The following is a 26,041-nucleotide window of genomic DNA, read 5'->3' as shown; positions in this document are numbered from 1 at the left end:
AAGTTAGTGTTAGGACTGGTCGGCCTGGAGTCAGGATAAAGTGACTGGGTGGGACATGTGTTACGTATGTCTGACTTAATTTATGTTTGATTTTTGTTTAATTGTTGTTTGTTTTTTTTAAAAAATTGATTCCGTTACATGTTACATTAATGTAATTTTCGTTACTTGAATTTGACATTTTCCAGAAATTAGTTTAACCTGTTTACTCGTAAACACCTGTTATTAGAACTTTGTAGCTTAATGCTGACATAATTTCTGACCTCGATTTAGAATTAGTAAGAGTTGGAGTGAACAACTTTTAAAAAAAAAATATTGTGGGATTTATATGGTGGAATCGACTTTAGACATGTGAATAACCTCTATTTCGAAATTCTGGTTTTACCGGAATTGAGCAGTAGTCGTTTAATAGTGATGTATTAAGAAATAATTTTAGCTGGGATTTTAAACACTTCGACGTCGATGTGTTTTTTTTCTTCTTCTTTTCTGTTGTGACCAGTTGGAGTTAAGTTTTAATTTTTCCTCAAATTATTTGGATTCTAAGAGATTAATTCTTATCATTGTCTTATGTTATGTGTTTACGCTCGAATAAACAGTTGCACAAAAGAGTGAAAACAACAAGCTTTGGAAAATATAACAATTTATTTCCCTTGAAAAATACTGTAAAAATGAAGACAAAATATGAGAACTTACGGTTTCCAGAATAAAATACAAAATTAATACAAAAATAATCCACGAATAAATTTTGTGCAGTCCTAATATTTAAATGTTCTAATGATTCCAAGTCTGAGTCCCGACGAAGAATCCAAGATGGAAGGCAATGATATATGCTGTAGCCTGTACTGTGTTGACGTCTACAGTTCTTTGTACAAACACAATAATTTATCTTCCGGTCTTGGAAATCCAACAGAATTTTCAATAAATGTCCTTATTCACGAATTCTGTATGAATAAAATAATATTTTCAGAGAAACTAATTAATCTTTTAGAGTCCAAATAATTTGGAGAAAAATTAACCAATCTCTCAAAAGTTCATTTCTTGTCACAACAGAAGAAAACAACTTGACATCAAGTGTTTAAATGCCCTGGACTCTGAGATCTCTCTCTCTCTGTCTCTCTCTTTAAACATCACTATTTATACTAAGTATTTCGCAATTTCTGAAATGCTTAGTTGCGAAATATATTGCGAAATAGAGGATGACGTGATCATGTTTACATGTAAAAGTCACATAACTCCTGTATGTCCTTGATAAGAACCAATCATTTTACTCCTAGAAAAAGTTGTTTACTTGACCCTCAATCAAGGCCAGGACCTGTGCCAAAAATAGAAACAAGTGTTTTTATTATTAGGCATCTAAGTTAAAACTCACGTCAAACGAATTTTCTGGAAAATATCAAATTCCTTGCAAACAAAATTACATTATATTGACATGTAAAGAAAATAAAAAGATTCCAAAACCCCACAAACAATCAAATCAGATCAAATACAACTTACATCATATATAAATTAAATTTAATATATGTAACACCCTGGGAATATTTAAGTGCTCATACAGAATTCTTGGAAAAAGACACTCATTGAAATTTCATTCGGAATTCAAAACTGGAATATTATTTTTTGTTGTTCAACGAAGAACTGTAGATGTATCAGTACTATACTGGTTAAAGTATACGTTATCGCCTTCCAGTTTGGATTTTCGTCGGGACTCGAACTCAAATTCATTAGAACATATTATTACTAGGACTTGTAATTTTTAATTCTTGGATTATTCTTGGATTATTTTTGGATTTGATTCTTAAAACCGTAAGTAATTTTCCCCATTTTTACCTTGTTTTTTTTTTTAGGGAAACAAATTATGTTAAATTTTACAAAGCTTGTTGTCTTCACTTTTTACTTGTTACTATTTATGAGCCTAAACACGTAACACATGATCGTGCATCTCTGTGGCAAGATGCCTCCAGTGTTAGACATCATTATAAACTGCCACACTGCAGACATCGAAGCGATATGACTGAATTTTTTTTGTTAAAGCCACTTTAAAAATCAAAATCTCTCTCTCTCACACACACACACACACACACACACACTAAACATTAGAAAGTCAGTAGCTAACTGATTTGTTTTTACTCACTGCCTGATGAACATAGTTTCTAAACTTACAAAGCATGCATTAGTTGTATTCAGGAGGCGTTCCACAGATCTTTGTTGTGTTCATCACTTCAAAATCTAGAATGAAATATACACTCTTGAAAAGAGAAGCAAAGGTAAGAAATTCGCAAATGGAAAAATGGCAATGATTATCTATTTTACTGCTGTAGATGTTCAGGTACAAACATTCACATCTTGAAAATTCATTAGCGATCTCTCAATGCTTGCCGCCCCCCCCCCCCGCTTTAAAAAAAAACATAATAATGGTTTGTAATCCATTTCTCAACAACCAAAATTCCTCAAGGGCTAACATGGTATAATCAACCCTTTTATATGAGTTCCAATAAGTCTGTTTCAAAATCGTAAAATAGCCATTTTCTTGCTCCAATGTATTTATCAGCATGGTTTCCAGCAAGGCTAATCAATGAAATGAAAATATCTATCTATTTTATCTGTTTTGCCGCTGCACCGTATTTCAAGAAATATATGCTGTTATGCATGTATGCATATTAGTTAGGGAAGAAAGGTTCAAATGTAAAACGTTAAAAGCGAAAATATGATAGCTTAATGTTAAAATTAGGAGTTGAGGACAGCCAGAGACAAAGGGAAAAAACAATGTTTTATCTTAAAGGTATAATATGACAAAAAACGGAAATATTGTAATGGAAGGAATCCATTTCAAGCAAGACGGCGATATTTTCTGTGAGTTTTGTCGACACTACACATGGTCAGAGGAAAGAAAGTTACACATATAATGGCAGGCCGTAGCCCAACTCTTATCAAATAAAAGTGGATAGATGCGTCTGGTCACTCTGATCGGTTGCCCTATATGAGATGTTAGAAACATATCCATTTTTTTATGTCAGCTGTTATCGATTAATAATTTATAGCTCATGTCTTGAAGGTACTGTTGACCTAATTTGTTTTGCATATTTTATGAGAGAACAAATAGCTATAGAGGTCGTCCATTAATTATGTCAACAAAATGGGGGGAGGGGTTTGAAGAAGTTTGACAATTGTTGACATGGGGGAGGGGGGAGTTCAAGATAAATTGACGTCAACAATGTTATTTTTTACAATAAATTTAATAAATCAAAAAATAGGAAATTAGGAAATTAAACCAGTTGAGCTCTTGCCAAGGAAGTCATAGTCTTGCATCATCATATTTTATTTTTATTGGTATGGTATTAATCTGAAGAAATTAATGAATCAGCCACTATGCCCATTATAACAACTGAGGAACATTTGGCTTCCCCATGGGAAGATGATAGAAGCTAGAATATAAAGTCTCGATTTTTTCATGAATTCAAAGTGTTATAGTCAATTTGAAATCTGTTAAACAAGTAAAAAATGTATTAAAATTTATTTGTAGACCTTTTGATTTCCATAATTCTATTTTTAGCATAAAAGCCAGCCGTATAAAATAATGTTAGTTTGGGGGGGGGGGGAATTTTGACATAATTTTATTAGGGGGGTCACTGAAAGTTTGACAGTTGTTGACAAGGGGGGGGGGGGTAAAAAATTGCCTAAAAATTGTTGACATAATTAATGGACGTCCCCATACTAGTCTCATTACAATCTGCGTTGTGTACAATCAGGGATTCGTTCCAACTTTGTTTTAATTTAATTTCTGAAATATTTCATTCCAACATATGTGCTTATGCAGTTTTCAGACTTAATTCTTTATCATTTCATTGCTGTATAAGTTTGCATGTCAAACAGTTTATGGATCGCATTTGTTACTTTGTGACAATCATCCGAGTCTTCCACTTAACCAGCGATCAATAAACCGGTTTGCGAGCAAACACTAATAGTTCGTGACCTTTTATCAATCAATTTAAATATAATGTTAATTCTGAAGAAAGAAAGAAAACATCTACCAAAATAATGTCTATTTAGTGAAAGTTAATCACAACAGAGTGATTTGGTCAGCTTTTCAGTCCAAAGGGTCAGCGAGCCATCAACGTCAGGAAAGAATCAGGGTTTTAGTCCGTCCCGGTACCGATTTTATTACCATGCATCGGTTCATTTTTTATTTTTGTAAAATATTTCACTACAGGGCTGGATTTTAGACATGGTGAGGTCCTAAGCTATGGGAAGCTGTAGAGGTCCTATTTACTAGTTATTAACAGAGAATAATGCTGTGTAACAACTGAACGTGGCAATGTTTTGCTAATTATTACAGAGTAAATTATGTCATTTATATAAAATATATTACATAGATAATAATAGTGAATATACTATGCCAAAAAATTCACGGGTTGAATTATTACTTAAATATAAATTATATTACTACTATTAAAGCTTTTTACTTAAATTATGAGAAGCCCCTTTAAGGGTGTGAGGCCCTAAGCTATAGCTTATTTAGCTTATGCCTAAATCAGGCCCCGACCACCTAAATTTCAATATTTAAACTAGAAATTAAATTAGTATCTTATCATAATCTTTTGATGTCCGGTAATGTATGCCATCATATTATTAGTAGACTAGATATGGCACGTAACTACTAGAAGAATACCGATTATGGAGAGAGAGAGAGAGTCCCCCAAACATCGGCGCCCACCGCATATCACCTCTAAACATGTTTAGGCTTGCATCAGCAAAAGTTAACAGCTGACCACTATATGTTTGTCCCCCCCCCCCCCCCCACAGTAGAGCTTTTATAATATATTTCGAGACCTCTTTAAACAATTAGAGAATTATACATTGACTTTAACGTGTTAAAATGGCCGCCGATATATCGGACTTGGAGGTCGTAGGGCCAAATTACATCGTGTAATAATGACTATGGGCACAAGTTTCTGTGCCAGTCGCATATTGTTTAAACAGATCAGTATTTACCTTATTGTAAATCTGGTGGTTGTTGGCACGTGTCTAACTTTACCTTTTAACACGTGACCTAGGTAGATCAGTCTTGAATATTAAACTGGTTCCTGCTAAGTTTGAACAAGATCAAGAAAATACCAGTTAGGAATACCTCGTGACTCATGGTCTAAAAATAGCGTTAGCCGAATGATCTTGTGATGTTTACATATAAATAATTCCCCATGATAACACACATAATAGAATTTAACAGGCGACAAGAGAAACAGTACTAAAGAAATTGATTGCTCCGGATCAGGTAAGAAATATTGAAATATATGTGTTACAACTGGGTGTGACTCCTGATTTTAGATATTTTTTCTTAATAGCCATAATGTGGCTCGGCTGGTACCCTGGCCTCCCATGATGCTCCGCTCACGAGGCCAGGCACGTACCGTTGAATGGCCGAAATTGCTTGAGAAATTCAAGATGGCGGTGGAAGTAATACAAAAGTGCTATGACGAAACCAGAAATAGCATCAAATCGTTGTTTTGGTCATAACTTGTTCAGCTAAAGAAATCCACATGTTTTGTTTAAAGTGTCGTTATGTAATAGTATCATTTGTGAACTGGGAGTGGGTTACGGTGATTGTGAAATCGTATGATTGTGCGTGTTTGTGTGTTTTTCAGACATGCTTTATTTTTGTACTACTTCCACCGTCGTGAATTTTTCCACCGGCATGGGCCATTCAATGGAACGTGCCTGGCCGCGTGTGCAAAGCGGCATAGGGGGCAGTGCCGGATTAAGGCCCTCCAGAGCCCACGTGCACTGAAAATATTATGGTGCCCCCCCCCCATCAAATAGTGAATAAAAAACACAATACAAATATTTGTTAAAATAACAATATTACAAGCTTAAACGGTGGGAAAATACCAGTGTTTCCATCATTCCAAATCAAAACACTCGTGGATCGAAATGGTCATATGTGATTCATGCAGTTTTATCATCAGTATCCGATTTGAATTTGCTATTGTGCCCCAGTTGGGATGGTACCTTAGCCACGTGCTTAATGTGCTTAATGGGTCATCCGGCACTGATGAAAGGCCAGGGTACCTGGCTAAATGCGCCGTCTCGATGTTGTTGTTGTTGTTGTTGTGGGGTTTAACGCCATTGTTCAGCACACGATAGGCTATACATGGCGGCCAGTATTAATGGTGGAGGAAGAACCCGGGAAACCCCCGGAAAGAACCACCGACCCACGAGAAGCTACTGGCAAGCTTTCTCACCCGTCTCGATGTAAGTTAACGTTGCAAGACTGTGTCAGCTGCCGCACGGTTCCGTTTTTTTTTAAAATACTAGATGCAGTATTTATGCTGATATTAGAGGAAAATAATCATGAATGTACACTGAATTTTCTTATACTTGTAACAGCATGAGTACTCCATAGCATCACAAATAATAGTCCGTAAATCAACCCCCAAATATGTGCTGATACCGATGAACGATATGTGAAAAATCAACATCGTCGCCGGTGAAGGGATTTATTGGCCCATACAAATGGGTAAACATCGTGTGAAAACTATTTCCGTGCGACACAAATGGATTATGAAGATTATATGACAACAATATTGAGACAATTCGGTCGATTTTAACATCTTCCCCTCCGACAACGGAGCTTATAATTTACCATGGAAGAAAAAGAAGAAGACAAAGAACTCCACAGCTAGTATTAAAATGAGAAATCCCTCGATATTACATGCCTTCAAATTAGCATAATCCCAGATATATATATTTTTTTGAAAAAAAAATCTTCATTGGAAAACGCTGTTTTGTGATTAAACTTAGTATCAACGACGTTATTAGGTAATAGGTCACACCATAACTAAGTTTGAGATTGGTCGTTTTGGAGTTTTGAATAAACAATGACTGACCCACACGGGTTGTAGGTTGGTATAGGTTTGTGATTCTTCAGTTTCACCATGTCGTTATTACTGGTATTCAGCCAGAAACCGCTGTTCTGATTTCATCTGTTCATTTTTTAAATGGTTATTTGTTCGGTATTTATCCCTTTAGATCCGTTTGAGACGCCTAGGCGGCTCAATCCTTAGACTAGCAATCAGGACGTTTCAGGTTTGATTCCTACCCTGCTCGACCCTTGTCTGTTGCTGTTTTGTGTCTGTGGGCATAGCACTTTTGTCCAATTACTTAGGAACAAAATGTTATATCGTGTACAGGTAAGTCGTTTTACGTGAAAACAAGCAACCCCATGGCTTTGAGAATTAATACAATTTTAATATAATGCCATTTTTTTATTAAGGACTAAACATTTAGCGACGATAGCACGTTGTTTTTTTTCAGCCCAAGATTTAATTTTGTTTTCTTGTATTTGTTACTTTTGGTTTACAAGAGTAGTTTTGCATCACTTCAAAATGTATAGCCCATAAGAATTTGGGGCAGGACAAACGACAAAATCCCATGTAAACAAAATGTTAAGACTGGCTGTCTCAAGCTCGTAATCGTCAGTACAGACACCTAATGTAAGTAAAAACAAATGGTATTATGTACGTACCTGTAAGATTTATTACAATTACGACCATGTTCCGTTAGCAAATTGGCGATAAATGTATTCTTAAGACATTCTGAAGAGTAAATATCAACTGCGCCTTATTCAGGTGGGCAAACTATGTCTATTTACCTCGTATGACGCAGCCTCATCGAGATAATTGAACAAAATGTCACAAATATTTTGAAATCCTCATTTCAAAATAGCACTGAATACACTTTATGAGACATTGTTCTGGAATCCATACATCCGAGGCAAGTCGAACTATCTTTCAACGGGATATTCGATGACGCTGATAACGCCTTACATGCGCCTTTTTGTCATACCAGAAGGAGTATTCATTTGTTGACATTAGACCAAAGAGTAAAGAAAGAAAGAAATATTTCGCTGTGGAAGGTCACGGTCACTTCACAGTTGGTGTCAGAAGCTGGGATAGATGTTGAAGATCTACGTTATAAATCATTTTAGAAGAGGATCGTCGCTTTTTAAATAATAGGACAAAAACTGCTGGATAAATATTGTTCTGCATAAATCTAATTTGTACACTCAGACGCTTTCGTTATGCTACGCCGACAGTCAAATAATGATCAAATAATTTATCATTAAAAACATTTAATTTATTTTGTTTCTGTTACCATGATATAAGCTTAGAATCAACTTTCTGGTAAGTGAAGCGTTTGTTTTCTTGGTTTATTTCCTGTGTACTTAAGTTGAGTCCGCATTGGCCCCCCCCCCCCCCCAAAGTAGATAATATGATAAATTAATCCAGTGAGTGACAGTTTCCTGCCTAATCAACCCTGACAGGTAACACATATTGTTGATCATGTAGAATTTCTTTAAATTGGCCGCATTTTTTTTTTTTTTCATTAAAGATTAGGCCAGTACCATGTTCCCCTTATCACCCTTGCACGGTCAGTTGGTAACAGTTTGATGTGTTATCCCAGAAAATAACCGTCTCTAGGGTCGGATTTATTTCAACCAGTTCTTGCCAACCAGATATTTGCAATAAAACAGATCACATGTATTTATAAAATTATGTGATTCTATACAAAAACAAACCATTTCTTTTCAACTATAGCCCCTAAAGATATAAAACAATCTCTCGGTCCTATAATTTCGATGCATTTGTTTGAAGGCGGGATAACTACTGAGCATAGCTACGTTTCAATTTAATGACCAGTTCTCTCTCTCTCTCTCTCTCTCTCTCTCTCTCTCTCTCTCTCTCTCTCTCTCTCAGTGCGTATTCATGATTAAGAAAGGAACGAGTGTGCTTCGCGTCAACATTATCTTACACGATGACACTTTAATATAATTTTAGACTTCAACCTTTTTCTTAAAAACAAGAAATTAGAAGTGGCTCATCTTATTCCTTGTCGCCCAAAAGATCTTGTAGTGAAAAGTATGTAAACACGTTAAATTTGGAGACGAAGAATACCACACTGAAAATTACTGCCTCGCCGTTTAAATAATATCGTTTTGGAGAAGGATATAAGAAACGATTTTTGACACACACACACACACACACACACACACACACACACACCACTTTTATTTATCATTCATAATGTGCAATTTGGACAGAAAGTTTTAGTGCATTGGCTTAAAAGTGTGATTCTGTATTTTAAGTTTGACATGAACATGTGAGCTAATCCTAATGCTAAGGTTATGCAGATTCCACCTTCCTATCACATCTTTTTGAGTACGGTCTTGGATCGATATTTTTTTCCCGATCAGTTAATTACCTATTAGAATATTATAGATCCAATACAGTTTGGCAAATCTGATACACATTTTTACAAACCCGAAATCATTAATCGTAAAGAAACCGAACTTTCATATATCATCTATGTTAGGTTGTTACCGGAGTATATAGCGATCTATCCAGAACTAATGGATTGACTTTATTCAAAACATTTTATTGGAAACTGAATTTCAGATTATAAGGTTTAATAAAAATATCTCGGGGGTGGGGTGGGAGAAAGGTTTTAGGAGTTCAAACCAGCAAGTTCCGTGTGTGTGTGTGTGTGTATTCATGTATGCGTATCTTTTACCATAGATGAATTCGTTTTAAATTTATAGCAGTGAATTTATTTTTTCTTCCTATTAGATTATATATGTATTCATGTATTTTGTTGTGTATAGCTCTGTTTGCTTTATTTGTTCCTTTCCCTGTCAGCTTTTAGGGTAATATTGCTGTTAATCCGAGTTATAGTGTCGGTACTGTAAGACTGTTTTATACTTCGTGTCGTATCTACACGAATGTACAGTGAGAATTTTACTATCAGTACGTACCTATAAGCGGAAGCTAACCTCAGATTGCACGGAACCAGATCTGCCGTTGCATAATGCTCTGACAGATCTTAGTCTATGTAGTTTGTTAGCAGTAATCTGAGGAACAAGCAGAATAAACCCTGATCTGTCGGGGCGTCATGCAGGTTTTTCGCAGTTCTAGTGAACTTATAAGGATGAATATACGGTACTACGTTGTCTACGTATTGGTTGTAATGAACGTGTTGTCATTGGCGATATAGGATAATGTTTCTCAGTAAATCGATGACAGTTTCTGCAAAAGCTTTTGAGTTGCAAAACTCAAGCGTACAACCTCATAGGTATAATATTGATTGGTGGAACATGTTCCACTTTTGTCTTTTCCCTGGAGAATTGTTATAGTGACATTGTCATCAACGTCATAAGCACTGTGCTGTTTACTTTTCAGATAAGAAAGATGACTAGCATGGAAAACAGAAGTAAGTCCATTTGTGCATTTTTATTAAAAACTATATCTATCAGTATGTCTGTCCGTCCGTATCTATATGTCAGGGATACTAATAGAACATTCTTGGCAAATTGGCAGAGTATGTATGTATGTATGTATGTATGTATGTATGTATGTATGTATGTAAGTATGCATGTTTGTATGTATGTATATATGTATGTATGTATGTATGTATGTATGTGTGTGTGTATGTATGTATGCATGCATGCATGCATGTATGTATGCATGTATGCATGCATGCATGCATGCATGTATGTATGTATGTATGCATGCATGCATGTATATATGTATGTATGTATGTATGCATGCATGCATGCATGTATGTATGTATGGATGTATGGATGTTTGTATGTATGTATATATGTATGTATGTATATATGTATGTATGTATGTGTGTAGGTATGTATGTATGTATGTATGCATGCATGCATGCATGCATGTATGTATGTATGTATGTATGTATGTATGTATCTATGCATGCATGCATGCATGCATGCATGCATGTATGTATGTATGTATGTATGCATACATGCATGTATATATGTATATATGTATGTATGTATGTATGTATGCATGCATGTATGTATGTATGTATGTATGTATGTATGTATGTATGTATGTATGTATGTATGTATCTATGTATGTATGTATGTATGTATGTATGTATGTATGTATGCATGTTTGTATGTATGTATATATGTATGTATGTATATATGTATGTGTGTGTGTATGTATGTATGTATGTATGTATGTATTTCAGAACAAAATATGTGTGAGTATTTAGTGACATGAGTATGGTTAAGATTGTCCGAGTAAGCATCTCAACACTTTCTAAGAGTCGGAAACAAGAGGATTTTTATTTTTGACTAAGTTAGTTCCATGGGAGAAGCATAGCTGAACTGTACCAAAGTCAGAATGGCAACGAGATATATATATATATATATATATATATATATATATATATATATATATATATATATATAGAGAGAGAGAGAGAGAGAGAGAGAGAGAGAGTGAGAGAGAGAGAGAGAGAGCTGCACACTATATATGATTCTATGTTGGAGCAGGCTAATTTTTCGGTGATTTATCTTTCTTTATTTGATTTCGCTTTATGTCTCATGTCTTCCAAAACATGTTTAAGATAAATATGAAAACAGAAATTGCCTGTTTTCTACCTCCTTAAATGTCATTTATTGTAATTTCTTTATATGCATGATTTTCAGACCTATCACGCAAACGCTGTTCCCAGTCAAGATGGAGTACCTCCTCAAGTCACATCTTTGCACATCTTTTTTTCAGATAGAAGACTTAGTTTGCATGGCTGAATGGACAGTCCAAAGGTTTGAAACGAAACCTGAATTAGGCCGATTATTTAGTTTAAACCTTCAATATCAAAGTGCATTAATTATGTAAATACAATAAAGTATCCACGCTTCCTTCCTCCATATCTGTTAATATTAATTATTAGTATTTATGTAAGAATAACTTCATTTTTTAATACAATTTTTAAAAGATACATTGTGTTACCTAGAAAGAGAATACCTATATGTTACATTTTCATGTGGTCTTTGCAGATGAGTGCATATTTTTGTTTCATGTAGGAAGATTAAATACCTAAAACTGTAGTTTAACCAGTTCTTCTCGTTTAGATGTTTGATGAGAGAAGAATGGTATAAAGCTCATTTATATAAAAAAGCATATTTAATCTTCTGCTACATCGTAGCAACCGTTCACATCGCATCTAATACAGATTCTTGTCTTTACGATAAAAACATCACACGTTGAGCGAAAGCGTTTGCTCTGCTAGTCATTTCACTCTTTGACATGCGATAAGTACCTGGGTACCACAACTTAAATGGTTAATCCATATTATTGGACAACATTCATTGTTTCTTGTCATTAATCATTTTTGGACAACCAAGAGTGTTACTTGTCATTAATCCACGTAATTTGACAATCAAGAGTGTAACTTGTCATTAATCCAAGTAATTTGAGAATCAAGAGTATTACATGTCATTAATCAACGTAATTTGACAGCTAAGAGTGTTACTTGTCATTAATCAACGTAATTTGACAGCCAAGAGTGTTACTTGTCATTAATCCACGTAATTTGACAATCAAGAGTGTTACTTGTCATAATCCACGTAATTTGACAACCATGAGTGTTACATATCATGAATCCATGTTATTGGACAACCAAGTGTGTAAACGTCATTAGTCCAGGAATGTTACATGCCATTAATTTCTGTTATAGGAATATTATAGTTATACTCCAGAAAGGGTTTAAACTTTTATAATTAAATTCCAGTATGTGTTAAAAGTTTATAATTCAAATCCAGTATGTTTTAAAAGTCTATAATTAAACTCCAGTAATTTTTAATAGTTTCATATTTGTCTAGTAATTTTATTGAACATGTTTTGTTTTGTTGTATGGGCAGTAGTCATTTGCAGCAAACAGATTATACCACAAATTCACATTCAGTAGACAAACAAGAGATATGATAATGTTATTGAATGGAGTTGGATATGAAAATGTTATTGAATGGGGATGGGTATGATAATGTATTGAATGAGGTTGGGTACGATAATGTTATTGAATGGGGATGGGTATGATAATATTATTGAATGAGGTTGGGTACGATAATGTTATTGAATGAGGTTGGATATGATAATGTTATTGAATGAGGTTGGGTATGATAATGTTATTGAATGGGGATTATTATAATAATGTTATTGAATGGGGATGGATATGATAATGTTATTGAATGGGGATGGATATGATAATGTTATTGAATGGGGACAGGTATGATAATGGATGGTCAATGTTATCCAGTGGGTTTGCATGGTCACTGTTATTGAATGGGGTTGGGTATGATACTATTGTTACAAGCCAAGTGTCTTTACTTGACCGAGCGGTGTCAAAACACTGGCGCGATTCCCGCTAGAAGTCATAAGTTTACCCCAAATTTCCCAAAGACTTCCATACATCAGGTGTAAATCAGAAAGCCCGACGTGTCCATTCTATCCATAACTTTTTACTCTAATCAATGCAAGACCACAGATAAAACAACCTGCCAAATATCCACCAACCGCACGGCTTCTCTTCGTTAGGTTTCCATACTGCCAGCAGTTCTCGCCATAGAAACTATGCAACTGTCCCTTTAACACAGGGAACTATTTTAACTACACCATCCTAGGTGCAGTCAACCCATGGTTTCCAGGCACATTTCGCCAGTATAACTGCACTACATTTCCCACCATGGTGACATAAACGGTATCTGCTGCATCCCTTCTTATTGATTTTATTGTATAATTTACCGGTTCCTACTGCAAATACTGCCACTGCAGTCATACCACCAATGTACACCACTAGATTTTAGTAGGGACTTTATTATTCCATGGACACTCATTCGGTTTGGACCTGAATCCACTACTATTGAACCATGGCATCATGGAAATACACTTACACTTTACACCATTATGTTCGTTTCTAGTCATTGGCTAATTATTTTGGGCAGAAGAATATTTCTATTACACCGAATTCCAATAATCAGACAAGTAATCACAAAAATCTAAGAATTCCTTAAAACAAGGCGCAATAAATGCGCATACTCCAAATTTATTACATTATGATTGAATGAGGTTGGGTATGATAATGTTATTGAATGGGATTCGGTATGATAATATGATTGAATGGGGTTGGGTATGTTGATGTTATTGAATGGGGCTGGGTGGTCAGTGTTATCCAGAGGGTTTGGATGGTCAGTGTTATTGAATAGGGTTGGATGGTTAAGGTGTTTGTTTATTGATGAGTCTTAATACACGCACTTCATGGATGCAAAAGAAATACTATATTCTGGAAAACCTACCACCCCGCCCCCCCGCTTGCTTGAGATAATCCATACAGCTTAAGCTCTTAACTAATTGAGATGTTTTCTTTCTTAACAGAAAGGACAGAGAATGTGGATGATGGAGATATCGGCTGTTGTGGCTATGTTTTGATTGGATTATCCTTCCTTGTCCTGATTCTCTTCTTCCCCTTTTCTCTCATCTGTTCCATAAAGGTAACTACATCTAATTAGCCATCAGTCTTTATATGGCTATCTGTATGCTTGAATGTATCTGTCATTTTAATGCTAGTGTCAATATTAAAAAATTGATACTTTCAAATAGTACCTGTAAAAAGATAACAAACAGGATAGGTGATAACAAAACACAAGACTAGGGTATTAAATTTTTAAAAGTATAATAATAATAATAATAATAATAAATAAAAATAATGTCTAATAATGAGTACATACATTGAAATACCTTAAGTGAAAATATTTTAGAATTTCAGTGAAAATTTGCAAGAAAATTTTATTTGCGTCTTAACAGATTACAGGAAAATTGTGTGAATCACAAGTGATAAGCTTTTAGTATTGCTAAAAGTTGTAACAGTCATTATGTGTTTATTTTAAATTACATCTCATCTTGGATTTTAAATAATAGTATATGGTTTGTAAACATGTATCGAGAAATATATTCAATATTAACATCATTACGGTCAGGCTAAATATTATTTCTGTGGGAAATAAAAACATTTTTAGCTTTTCAAAATTATAAATTTGTTTTAACATTAGATTTATTCCAAAATATTTTGCCTTAAAGATTGTGCAAGAGTATGAGAGAGCTGTCATTTTTCGGTTGGGTCGAGTCAAGCAAGGTGGTGCTGTTGGACCAGGTAGGAAATCGTGCCTGTCTTTCTTTTTGTTTGTATCTGTCTGTGTTACTGGTAGGTTTTCTTCTTTATATATATCACAATATTCACTGGACACATTTCGCCATCCATCTATTTATCAATCTAGACATATATGTCTGTCACTTTGGTCTATCTATGTCTTCCTTGTGCCTGCTTGTATTGCTGTACATCTCTTTTGTATTTACATGATTTGTTTTTAGATGATGACATAGACAATGACATAGCTGATGACATAGATGATGACATTGACAATAAGATCTGATGGCTGAAAACTCTCATAACGAGATTTTGTCTTTGAGAGGTTTCAGTTTACTCGGTTACTTTTATTAAACTACAGAAATGTCAGACCTGAAAACAAAATGAATTTTTGTTACTTTAGGTTTTGGTTGTGAGAGGTTTTGGTGCATTGTTAATTAATTATCTTTCTTAGAGTTTTCTGGTCTGTCCATCTGTATGTGTGTGTTTCTTTCTCTATTTTTATATGTTTTCCTCCCTCCCTCTGTCTTCCTGTAAGGTCTCTCTTCATCCTTCTCTTCATCTTTGTTGTCCAAGGTTCTGATATGTTAGCCTATCTACACCTTGGCAGATCGATCAGTCATTTCTGTGCTTCAGGTCTGTGAATTTCATTGAATGCAGTGGCAAGCCACCGCATCCAATAAAAATCAGGTTGTTCATATTTGAACACTATTTCTCCATGATGGAGACAAGGGGTACACACAACTGAAATGGATTCATACATAAATGATTTTCTACTGCCGGTCCCTGTTTGTATAAATAAATCTTTTCCCTCAAATGCATCTGCAATGGCTTCTTTCTTGTATGTAGTTAAACTTTCAGTACTAAACTTAAAAGGTATCCTTTTGAAGTCAATTGCCTCCACCATTTATACTCAATGTGCAATATACCGCCTTTACATGCTATTGGTTAGTTGACAGTACATACTAAGGGAGGAAACTCATGGAATCACAGTGATGTTGCTAGTGCAAAGCACTGATATGTCTGATCGATCTGCCAGGGTGTAGATAGATTAACACATCTGAACCCAGGCCAGCGAAGAAGCCTCATCTTGAACCTGAAACATTCTTATAAATTAAGAACAAAATAATTACCTTCTGTAATTTTAATTGACAGGTTTGTTTTTCGTTCTTCCCTGTGTGGATACCTTCAGAAGTGTGGACTTGAGAACATTCTCTTATGATATTCCACCACAAGAGGTATGTGGAATTTTATATATCTGTCGGTTATATGAATTGCTGTACATACTTCACACTTTTGTTTACAATAATACTATTCAGCTCCATATATATGTGTGTGTGTGTGTGTGTGTGTGTGTGTGTGTGGAATTTCTATCATCAAGAACCTTCAACCAAACTATCTGAATAAGTTTAAACTGATTTGCTTTAATAGATGAATATTATCCTGGACACACTTGGGCTGAGATAGTTCACCGATTTATATATATTTCAGTTAATTCAGTCTAGTAGGTGTAAATTAATAGAAATTTCTTTTATCTCTTGATGTATAAGACCTTGATGTACATGTTATCTTATATGAAAGCAAAACTGACAATAATATTCATCTACTTAATCTTTTCGACATTCTTATTTTCCTCCCTCTACTTCTTTACCACTATTATCAACACCATCACCACCACCACAAAAACAACAATAACACTAATTGGCTGCTGCTACAACAACCATACCACTGTCACAATTTCTTTTCAGTTTAAAATAATGTTTACTCTGTTAAAGGCAAAGGTTAAAAGTACACAGTAATTGATAATTGCTTTCTTCTTCTTCCTGGAATTTCAGATCCTGACAAAAGACTCTGTAACGGTTTCTGTTGATGCCGTCATATATGCCCGTATCATGGATGCCACAATGTCCATAATTAACGTCGAGAACCCCCACCAGTCTACCAAGCTGTTGGCAGCCACTACATTACGTAACATCCTGGGTACCAAACAGCTGAGTGAGCTCCTGACTGACCGAGAGAGCATCAGCCATAATATGCAGGTATGTAGGAAATTGTGTATTGGTACAGTTCTGACTGCAAAAATGTTTCAGTTTGACATCTGGTCAACTGTTTTGGTGACCACGGCTGTTGTCATGTGACTTTATTGATCTGACCAAAGTATAACCGAGGTTTATACTTGGTTCAGTAGAAAAAAATTATCCTTTGCAAAATGTATGAACTTTGGAACTTGTATATCGAGCTGTTATTTATAGATGCAACAATATGACTCTCAGCCAATAATGAGCAAAGTGACAGCAGGGCCAAAATCCAGCTATCTCAGCCAATAACGAGAATAGTGACAGCAGGGCAAAAATGCAGCTCTTGTGGTAACATGTATCATTTTATACACTGTCTGTTGAAATGAACTTCATTTCTGGTTTCTTTTCATCATTTATTCCATATGAGCATTTCAGCAGGGAATGCACAATTAGGAACAATAAAAAACAAGAAAGCAAAAGAAAGCAGCATATATTTTTGATGTTCATAAAAGGAATTAATATTGGAAGCAACATAAAATTACTTATTTTTTACAGTTAGGGAATTTGCCCCTCTTTAAGGCATTTTTGTGACATCATACAATAAGAAAAATTAATCTTCCATAAATAAAACAATTTAAAACAATGCAGAGAAAGTTTTGATTTTTAACTCGATCCACCATGAAACCAACCAAACTCTAACATTGAAAACTGAAATACTGCAGCTCTGATAATTGGTGTCATTGCTCACAATGCTTCTTAAAGTCTAGCAAAATTCATGATCATGAGTGGTAACTCGAAAAAATAAACATTTTTTTTGGTGAAAAAATGTTACTCCATTTTAAGCAATCAGACCATTGGTGTACCACTGAGACAGGAATAATGTTAGAAGATATCTGTCACTTCTGATCACAGTACATCATGGCCTTGTTGCCTTTCAGTGATAAAAACTGATTTCAGTACGTCCATTCTTTGATCTTATCTGCACTACAAATCATTCAGCATAATTCCTGATGCCTTGAAAAAAGTCATTTTGTTCTTTTAAATAATTTGTATGCTTTTTGTCGTGAGCTAAATTTGGAACACTGCATGGCCATGCTTTTGATATCCATCGTTTCTGAGAGAGAGAGAGAGAGAGAGAGAGCAAATAGAATTCATCTAAAATCAATTGGCATATTTGGAAACAATTATAGATTGTCGATCATAAATTGCTTTATTTAAATATGTTTACATTGTTGACCAAGTAGCTTTCATCCATTGTATGAGAACCTTTGTGTGACTTTCAAGTCAGGAAACATTATTTGGACTAGGTATGCAAAATGATCAGATACCATACATGGGAGATTGTGTTTGGTTAGTGACTATGCATTATATCTTGATCTATATTTGTTGCAGATTCTGCAAACATGGATTTCAGTGATGGCATATTTGTTATTGCATTTAATGAACTTTAATAATGCTGCATGAAGCGTAATGTCATATTTGCCACTACAGCAGATTTTAAAATCAGTTTTACAGGAAGGGTAGAATGCATATTCATGTCCTTTAAGTTTGATTCCAACCACTGAAATTCCTGTTTACACCAGTCACTGAATTTCTTGTTATATTTCTGTTGCTCAGAATGACATTTTAGCATTGGGCAATAAAGCACACTTAGACAACTTGACAAAATTTAAACACCGAAGCCAAACCAGCACCATTTTATGCTGATTGAGCTCTGTAGTAATCAGACAATAATTAATCCTTTAATAATTTCAGAATTATGTCTGATCAAACATAGTATAACCAAAGTAAACAAACCTCAAGCACTCAAGCCATCTGAACCTGCCAATATAATCAAAGTGTGTGTGTTTCATTGACTTGGACTTTTAACGTAGCTTTAAAAAAAATTCAGTCATATCGCTACAATGTCAGCAGTGTGGCAGTTTAGAGTGATGTCTATCATTGTGGCATCATGCCGCAGACATGTAGCATGATGTCCCACCCAGTCACATTATCCTGACACTAGGCCGACCAATCCTAACACTAACCTCTTAATGCTGAGTGCCAATCAAGGCAGCTGTTAGTACCATTTTTGTAAGTCTTTGATATGACTCAGCCTGTGATCGAACCCACAACCTCCCGCATCCGAGGCAGATGCTCTTACCACTAGGCTGCCAGAGCGGTCCAATACAATCAAAGGAATATTAGTTGTTTTATGCTGATTGAAACTGCATTGTCTTGCCACATTTTAACCAGTTCCCTATAATAATTTTGCATAAATGGGAGATTTTAGTGAGTGACGGGAAACACCCCTCATCGCTTGAGGAAAATGCTATTGGCTGGAAGGTTCACATGATTTGGTGTAGAACAGTGGAGATTTGTTACATGATGAAACAATCTGTTCTTCAAATACTTCTTATGGAATGGAACAGTTGAATTAGAGTGTATGACCTAAGTTCTTATGGAATGGAACAGTTGAATCAGAGTGTATGACCTAAGGGCTCATCAGATAATAGGTATGGCTTTGAACAGTTGAGATTTACTGCATAATCAGATAACCTGTTAAGAAATAAAATAAATATGTTGGTCAAATAGAAGAGTATTGTAAGATGATCCACCTGTTAGTGAATACCATTCATTGATTTAAACAGTTGAGATCAGGATATTCTACTCTGACATCTCAGCTCAGGTGACAACGCTGTCTCTTTTCTTCATAAAATCATTCAAGTTTTGGAGCTACAGTTCGTAGAATACTGACAATGTTATGTCCTTAAGTATTGCTTTTTAAGATAATAGATATGACTTTAGCTATAGGTTGGTCAGTATGTTTTGTCATTATGTAGATTACTTAAATTTTATTTCATAATGTTTATGCATCTGTCGCCACTTTTCTGGTAAAAGGGAGGCAATAACAGGTAGTTGATTTGGTCCTGAGATGCCCATCTATGATACTTCTACCTTTCTAGGATATTTGAAGATGGAAAATATAATTCTGTTTGGTGAATATTTTCAACACAATAATGGTGTTGTTACTGTTATTGTTATTACATGTATGATTATTATTGTTATTGCAGGCAGTGCTAGATGATGCTACTGATCCCTGGGGAATAAAAGTCGAGAGAGTTGAAATGTAAGTAGTATTTTTGGTGCTTTACTTTTAAATGTCTTATATCTTTAGTGGGATAAGTCCTTATTTCTACAATCGGAATAAGTCTTTAATTCTATAATTGGATTAGATTCGTATTTTATTTTAAAGCAAGTCTCTATTTCTATGGTGGGAAAAGTCTTTGTCTTCCATGATTTGAATACTCACTTCCACATTTTCATTCATCTTGACTGAAGCATGATTATATTGTATTGTACAAACTTGTAAAGTGGCTTGCAGACTTTAACATCCAGTCCTACAGTGCAGAGATGAAGACACAAGACAAGTAAAATAGTTTTTCTGTTTTTCATTAGATACAATTCAAACGTTGGCATGAGCAATAGGAAAAGCAAATAATATGTACGTTTAAGTTATCCATATATGTTATAACAACATGAAGAATGTCCAATGGATCATCTCCATCCTATGAAATAGTTAATGACAGTGTTGTTGAACTTTGCTTTGCAATCTTTTTTGTAACAAGTCAGTTTTCTGCATTTTCAGGAAGGACGTTCGTCTTCCAACTCAGATGCAAAGAGCCATGGCAGCTGAAGCGGAAGCGGGACGTGAAGCTCGTGCAAAGGTACATGAATGTATTGCCAGTATTTCAGTGATAATTAATTGGACTTCTGGAAACATGGATGCACCATCATTTAATTTGTGTATTTATGTTAGAAACAACCATTAAATTTAGCAATTACAGAGATATAATAGTGCTGATACACATAATAAAATTTATATAAAAATATTAATGAAAACAATAACAATGATAAAGATGACAGCAACAACTGTGATGATAATTATGATGGTACTGACCTCTTAAAATCCCAATGACCACAATGACAACCATAATCACAACAATATTTATCATTACTGTGTTGACCACACTGCTGACATCATAGTGATATGACTGAAAAATTGTTAAAGCTACATTAAAAATCCAAATCACACACACACACACACACATTATTTTGTTGATAACATGAATGATTCTGTCAACAAGACAGAAACATGAGGAAGGTGAAGAGGATGAAGATATTCATTAAATCTAATTTCAGGTCATTGCTGCCGAGGGAGAGATGAAAGCTTCACGTGCACTGAAGGAAGCTGCTGATGTTATGTCAGAGAGCCCAACTGCGCTTCAACTCCGTTACCTTCAGACACTTCACTCTATCTCAGCGGAGAAAAATTCTACAATCATATTCCCCTTTCCGGTGGATATCTTATCTGCTTTTGTCAAGAAATAAACAGTAACAAATGTGATCTTCATTGTGGCTTGACTTTTCAAAATAGCCTTGAAGCAAAAATGAGATTCATTATTTTCTTTTAAATTATTATAGTAAATATATGAGGAAGACTGTTGGATGGTCAGAGGTCCTTGATTATTAATTGTGATACTTAATAACCAAAAATACTTTTCAAATGAACAGTGATTCAAATTTTGCCTGTGAAATAATAAAGTACTTTGTACAAATGCTTGTTTTTTTTTTCTTGTAGTAAAATGCTAAATGTTTTTCAACTCACTTTCAGCTGATTTTTTGGGTATCATATATGTTCTATTCTCTTCAGATGATTGATTTATATACAAAGCTTCATTATATAGGTGTGTGTGTGAGAGAGAGAATTCCATATACTAGTGTTCCTGTATTGTGTTAGTAACTGGAAGCCTATTATTCCTTTCTGACTCATTAAATATAAAATTTTGTGGATATTTTAAGGAAATGTTTATTTGAATTTTTGTTATGACCCTATACATTGTCAACAACAGTGTTTGATTTCCATTGGTGTAAAAATATAGTTACACAGTTTTAATCTCTCTTGCTGGAATTCTAAGTGAACAAACTTCAATTGGGCATCGTATATAAAACATAGGCTATGGTTTGATTTGTCATGACATGGTATATCAGTGTCAGCTTATTGACTAATAACAACCTTGTGGGCATGGTATATAAGACATAGGCTATGGTTTGATTTGTCATGACATGGTATATCAATGTCAGCTTATTGACTGATAACAACCTTGTGGGCATGGTATATAAGACATAGGCTATGGTTTGATTTGTCATGACATGGTATATCAATGTCAGCTTATTGACTGATAACAACCTTGTGGGCATGGTATATAAGACATAGGCTATGGTTTGATTTGTCATGACATGGTATATCAATGTCAGCTTATTGACTGATAACAACCTTGTGGGCATCATATATAAAACATAGGCTATGGTTTGATTTGTCATGACATGGTATATCAATGTCATTGACTGATAACAACCTTGTGGGCATCATATATAAAACATAGGCTATGGTTTGATTTGTCATGACATGGTATATCCAATGTCAGCTTATTGACTGATAACAACCTTGTGGGCATGGTATATAAAACATAGGCTATGGTTTGATTTGTCATGACATGGTATATCAGTGTCAGCTTATTGACTGATAACAACCTTGTGGGCATGGTATATAAAACATAGGCTATGGTTTGATTTGTCATGACATGGTATATCAGTGTCAGCTTATTGACTGATAACAACCTTGTGGGCATGGTATATAAAACATAGGCTATGGTTTGATTTGTCATGAACATGGTATATCAATGTCAGCTTATTGACTGATAACAACCTTGTGGGCATGGTATATAAGACATAGGCTATGGTTTGATTTGTCATGACATGGTATATCAATGTCAGCTTATTGACTGATAACAACCTTGTGGGCATGGTATATAAGACATAGGCTATGGTTTGATTTGTCATGACATGGTATATCAATGTCAGCTTATTGACTGATAACAACCTTGTGGGCATGGTATATAAAACATAGCTATGGTTTGATTTGTCATGACATGGTATATCAATATCAGCTTATTGACTGATAACAACATGGTGGGCATGGTATATAAACATAGGCTATGGTTTGATTTGTCATGACATGGTATATCAATGTCAGCTATTGACTGATAACAACCTTGTGGGCATGGTATATAAGACATAGACTATGGTTTGATTTGTCATGACATGGTATATCAAGTGTCAGCTTATTGACTGATAACAACCTTGTGGCATGGTATATAAACATAAGGCTATGGTTTGGATTTGTCATGACATGGTATAATCAATAGTTGTCAGCTTATTGACTGATAACAACCTGTGGGCATCGTATATAATAACATAGGCTATGGTTTGATTTGTCATGACATGGTATATCAGTGTCAGCTTATTGACTGATAACAACCTTGTGGGCATCGTATATAAAACATAGGCTATGGTTTGATTTGTCATGACATGGTATATCAGTGTCAGCTTATTGACTGATAACAACCTTGTGGGCATCGTATATAAAACATAGGCTATGGTTTGATTATGTCATGACATGGTATATCAATGTCAGCTTTTTGCTGAACCTTGTGGGCATGGTATATAAAACATAGGCTATGGTTTGATTTGTCATGACATGGTATATCAATGTCAGCTTATTGACTGATAACAACCTTGTGGGCATGGCATATAAAACATAGGCTATGGTTTGATTTGTCATGACATGGTATATCAATGTCAGCTTATTGACTGATAACAACCTTGTGGGCATCATATATAAAACATAGGCTATGGTTTGATTTTGTCATGACACGGTATATCAATGTTAGCTTATTGACTGATAACAACCTTGTGGGCATGGTATATAAAACATAGGCTATGGTTTGATTTGTCATGACATGGTATATCAATGTCAGCTTATTGACTGATAACAACCTTGTGGGCATGGTATATAAAACATAGGCTATGGTTTGATTTGTCATGACATGGTATATCAATGTCAGCTTATTGACTGATAACAACCTTGTGGGCATGGTATATAAAACATAGGGCTATGGTTTGATTTGTCATGACATGGTATATCAATGTCAGCTTATTGACTGATAACAACCTTGTGGGCATGGTATATAAAACATAGGCTATGGTTTGATTTGTCATGACATGGTATATCAGTGTCAGCTTATTGACTGATAACAACCTTGTGGGCATGGTATATAAAACATAGGCTATGGTTTGATTTGTCATGACATGGTATATCAGTGTCAGCTTATTGACTGATAACAACCTTGAGTATATGCTGAATTACACACTTTTACAAAGACTGAAGCCTCCTTTCTTGTTCCTTTTCTCAATTTGACCCAAACTTGTTAGAACATAGATTTAGCTTACAATTCACAAAATATCCCTTGTTTGAAATTATCAAGTTGTAGTGGTATGGAAGTAGAGATAATGTCAATTTGTCTAATTAGTAGGTGTGGCATGAATTAAGTATCTTACTTTTTAAATTTTTTGATGACAATTTAATGATTTGTTTTTTTGCGAAAAGTGAAGGTTGCACATGTTTGAAAAACTTCAAATAGCAAACATATTGAAACTATAACATAAATGATTGGCTTTTAATTATCTTTGGAACGATCATGCATAAAGTTGCTATGTTTCCGATGAAGAATTTACACCAATCTATACATTGATAAAAATAAAATTTGCCTTAATTTTTATTTTTCTTTTTTTTTTTCCCCCTCAATCCTGATCATTTATGCTTTACAAAGTTTTATATAATACCTGTTGTTTCAAGTTATTCATTTACTGGTAATGTAATTGGAGGCATTGAACCTAGTGTTAATCCAGGCATTGTTAATCCACACCATGTGAAACACGACTTTAAACCCTAGGGCATTCTATAGGTACAGATACCCAATGGCGTTACATCTTTCTTAAGTATGTCCGACTGATGTTCAGAACTAGAGAATGATACATAATGACATTGTTAGAATAAACATGCCATGCTCAAAGCATAGATAGCCAGAAAAAGTAGTGTAAAATTGCTGATTGGTTGGAATTTAGACAGTATACTTAAAAATTGTGGTCATCACACAGACGCATAACTCTAATAGTTTTGCTTATGTTTTGAACAGATCACAAATATCTTTAGGTAACAGCATTCTCCTTCTGTGACACAAACTCCTTTACTACATAAAATGACACACCTATCCCTCTTTGGGACCAATATTATCTATCACTTCTAATGTACATTATAAATGTAATTAAACGTATAGTTTATTCACAGGTAGTGCAATGAATTTCTAAGTATAGATGTATTTTTTGGGACCAGAGAAAAACAAAAACAATAAATGAGTGACACCATTGGCAAGAATCTTCAAAAGTCTTGGTCAGCGTTGATATTTCAGAGTCGTGCAAATAGTCTGATTCAACAGCGGACTATTATGTATAATGTAAAAGTAAAATTTGTGTCTGACCTCACCAGAACAAGATCCCCAATTCCCCATTTTATCTTTGTCAATAAATAATTTGTACACTGTTATTTCCTATGATTTATCTTTACACACGAAGAGGGGCCCCGAGTGGCCGAGTGGTCTAAAAGCGCTCACCGCTCCGGATCACTGCCATCTCACCTCTGTCCCGCGTGGGTTCGAGTCCAAGGCTCGGCTAGCGTGGGTACGTGGGAAAGCCTGCCAGTAGCTTCTCGTGGGTCGGTGGTTCTTCCCTGAGTTTTCCAGGGTTCTTCCTCCACCATTTATACTGGCCGCCATGTATAGCCTATCTTGTGCTGAAAAATGGCGTTAAACCCTACAACAGTAACAGCAGTTACACACGAAGACATGAAAATGCATTTTTAGCATTTGAATCAACATTGTTTCAGTCAATCCCAGTGAGATCATGCTAAATGAATTAATAACTTTTATACATTATTTTGTTTTAGCAAATAGATCTGCAAAAAAAATAAAAAGTTATATTTTTGGAAGTAGCTATAGAGAATTGATACATTTTACCTGCATGCATGTGGTTAAAATGATAAGTTAATTACTCATTTTCAAAAACTAACCCATTTTATGTTT

The 26,041-nt window shown here is 34.9% G+C and overlaps 2 protein-coding genes and 1 long non-coding RNA gene across 3 annotated transcripts; 1 reads left to right on the top strand and 2 right to left on the bottom strand.

Annotated features, from left to right (window-relative positions):
• Positions 1–620: 620 nt before the first annotated feature.
• Positions 621–5,120, bottom strand: LOC149780401 (uncharacterized). The gene is made up of 3 exons (XR_016415077.1): positions 4,987–5,120; positions 2,158–2,223; positions 621–1,309 (listed from the first exon to the last, which is right to left on the bottom strand). It is a non-coding gene; the product is annotated as an uncharacterized LOC149780401 (long non-coding RNA).
• Positions 5,121–5,136: 16 nt separating this feature from the next.
• LOC149780400 (band 7 protein AGAP004871-like) lies at positions 5,137–21,619 on the top strand. The gene is made up of 9 exons (XM_089937325.1): positions 5,137–5,266; positions 10,227–10,257; positions 14,235–14,350; positions 14,937–15,009; positions 16,159–16,241; positions 16,839–17,042; positions 20,075–20,130; positions 20,650–20,728; positions 21,204–21,619. The coding sequence occupies exons 2-9, from the start codon at positions 10,236–10,238 to the stop codon at positions 21,390–21,392; spliced, it is 822 nt and encodes a 273-aa protein (XP_089793451.1). The 5' UTR covers positions 5,137–5,266; positions 10,227–10,235; the 3' UTR covers positions 21,393–21,619.
• A 370-nt stretch (positions 21,620–21,989) lies between these two features.
• On the bottom strand, positions 21,990–25,527 carry LOC149780399 (uncharacterized). The gene is made up of 6 exons (XM_089936203.1): positions 24,076–25,527; positions 23,814–23,987; positions 23,552–23,725; positions 23,383–23,469; positions 22,509–22,682; positions 21,990–22,338 (listed from the first exon to the last, which is right to left on the bottom strand). The coding sequence occupies exons 1-6, from the start codon at positions 24,207–24,209 to the stop codon at positions 21,990–21,992; spliced, it is 1,092 nt and encodes a 363-aa protein (XP_089792329.1). The 5' UTR covers positions 24,210–25,527.
• Between the last annotated feature and the right edge of the window lie 514 nt (positions 25,528–26,041).

Source organism: Sinohyriopsis cumingii, chromosome 16, assembly GCF_028554795.1.
Source record: "Sinohyriopsis cumingii isolate HCF-2022 chromosome 16, ASM2855479v2, whole genome shotgun sequence".
Taxonomy (NCBI): domain Eukaryota; kingdom Metazoa; phylum Mollusca; class Bivalvia; order Unionida; family Unionidae; genus Sinohyriopsis; species Sinohyriopsis cumingii.
This window is presented reverse-complemented; position numbering and strand designations above follow the sequence as displayed.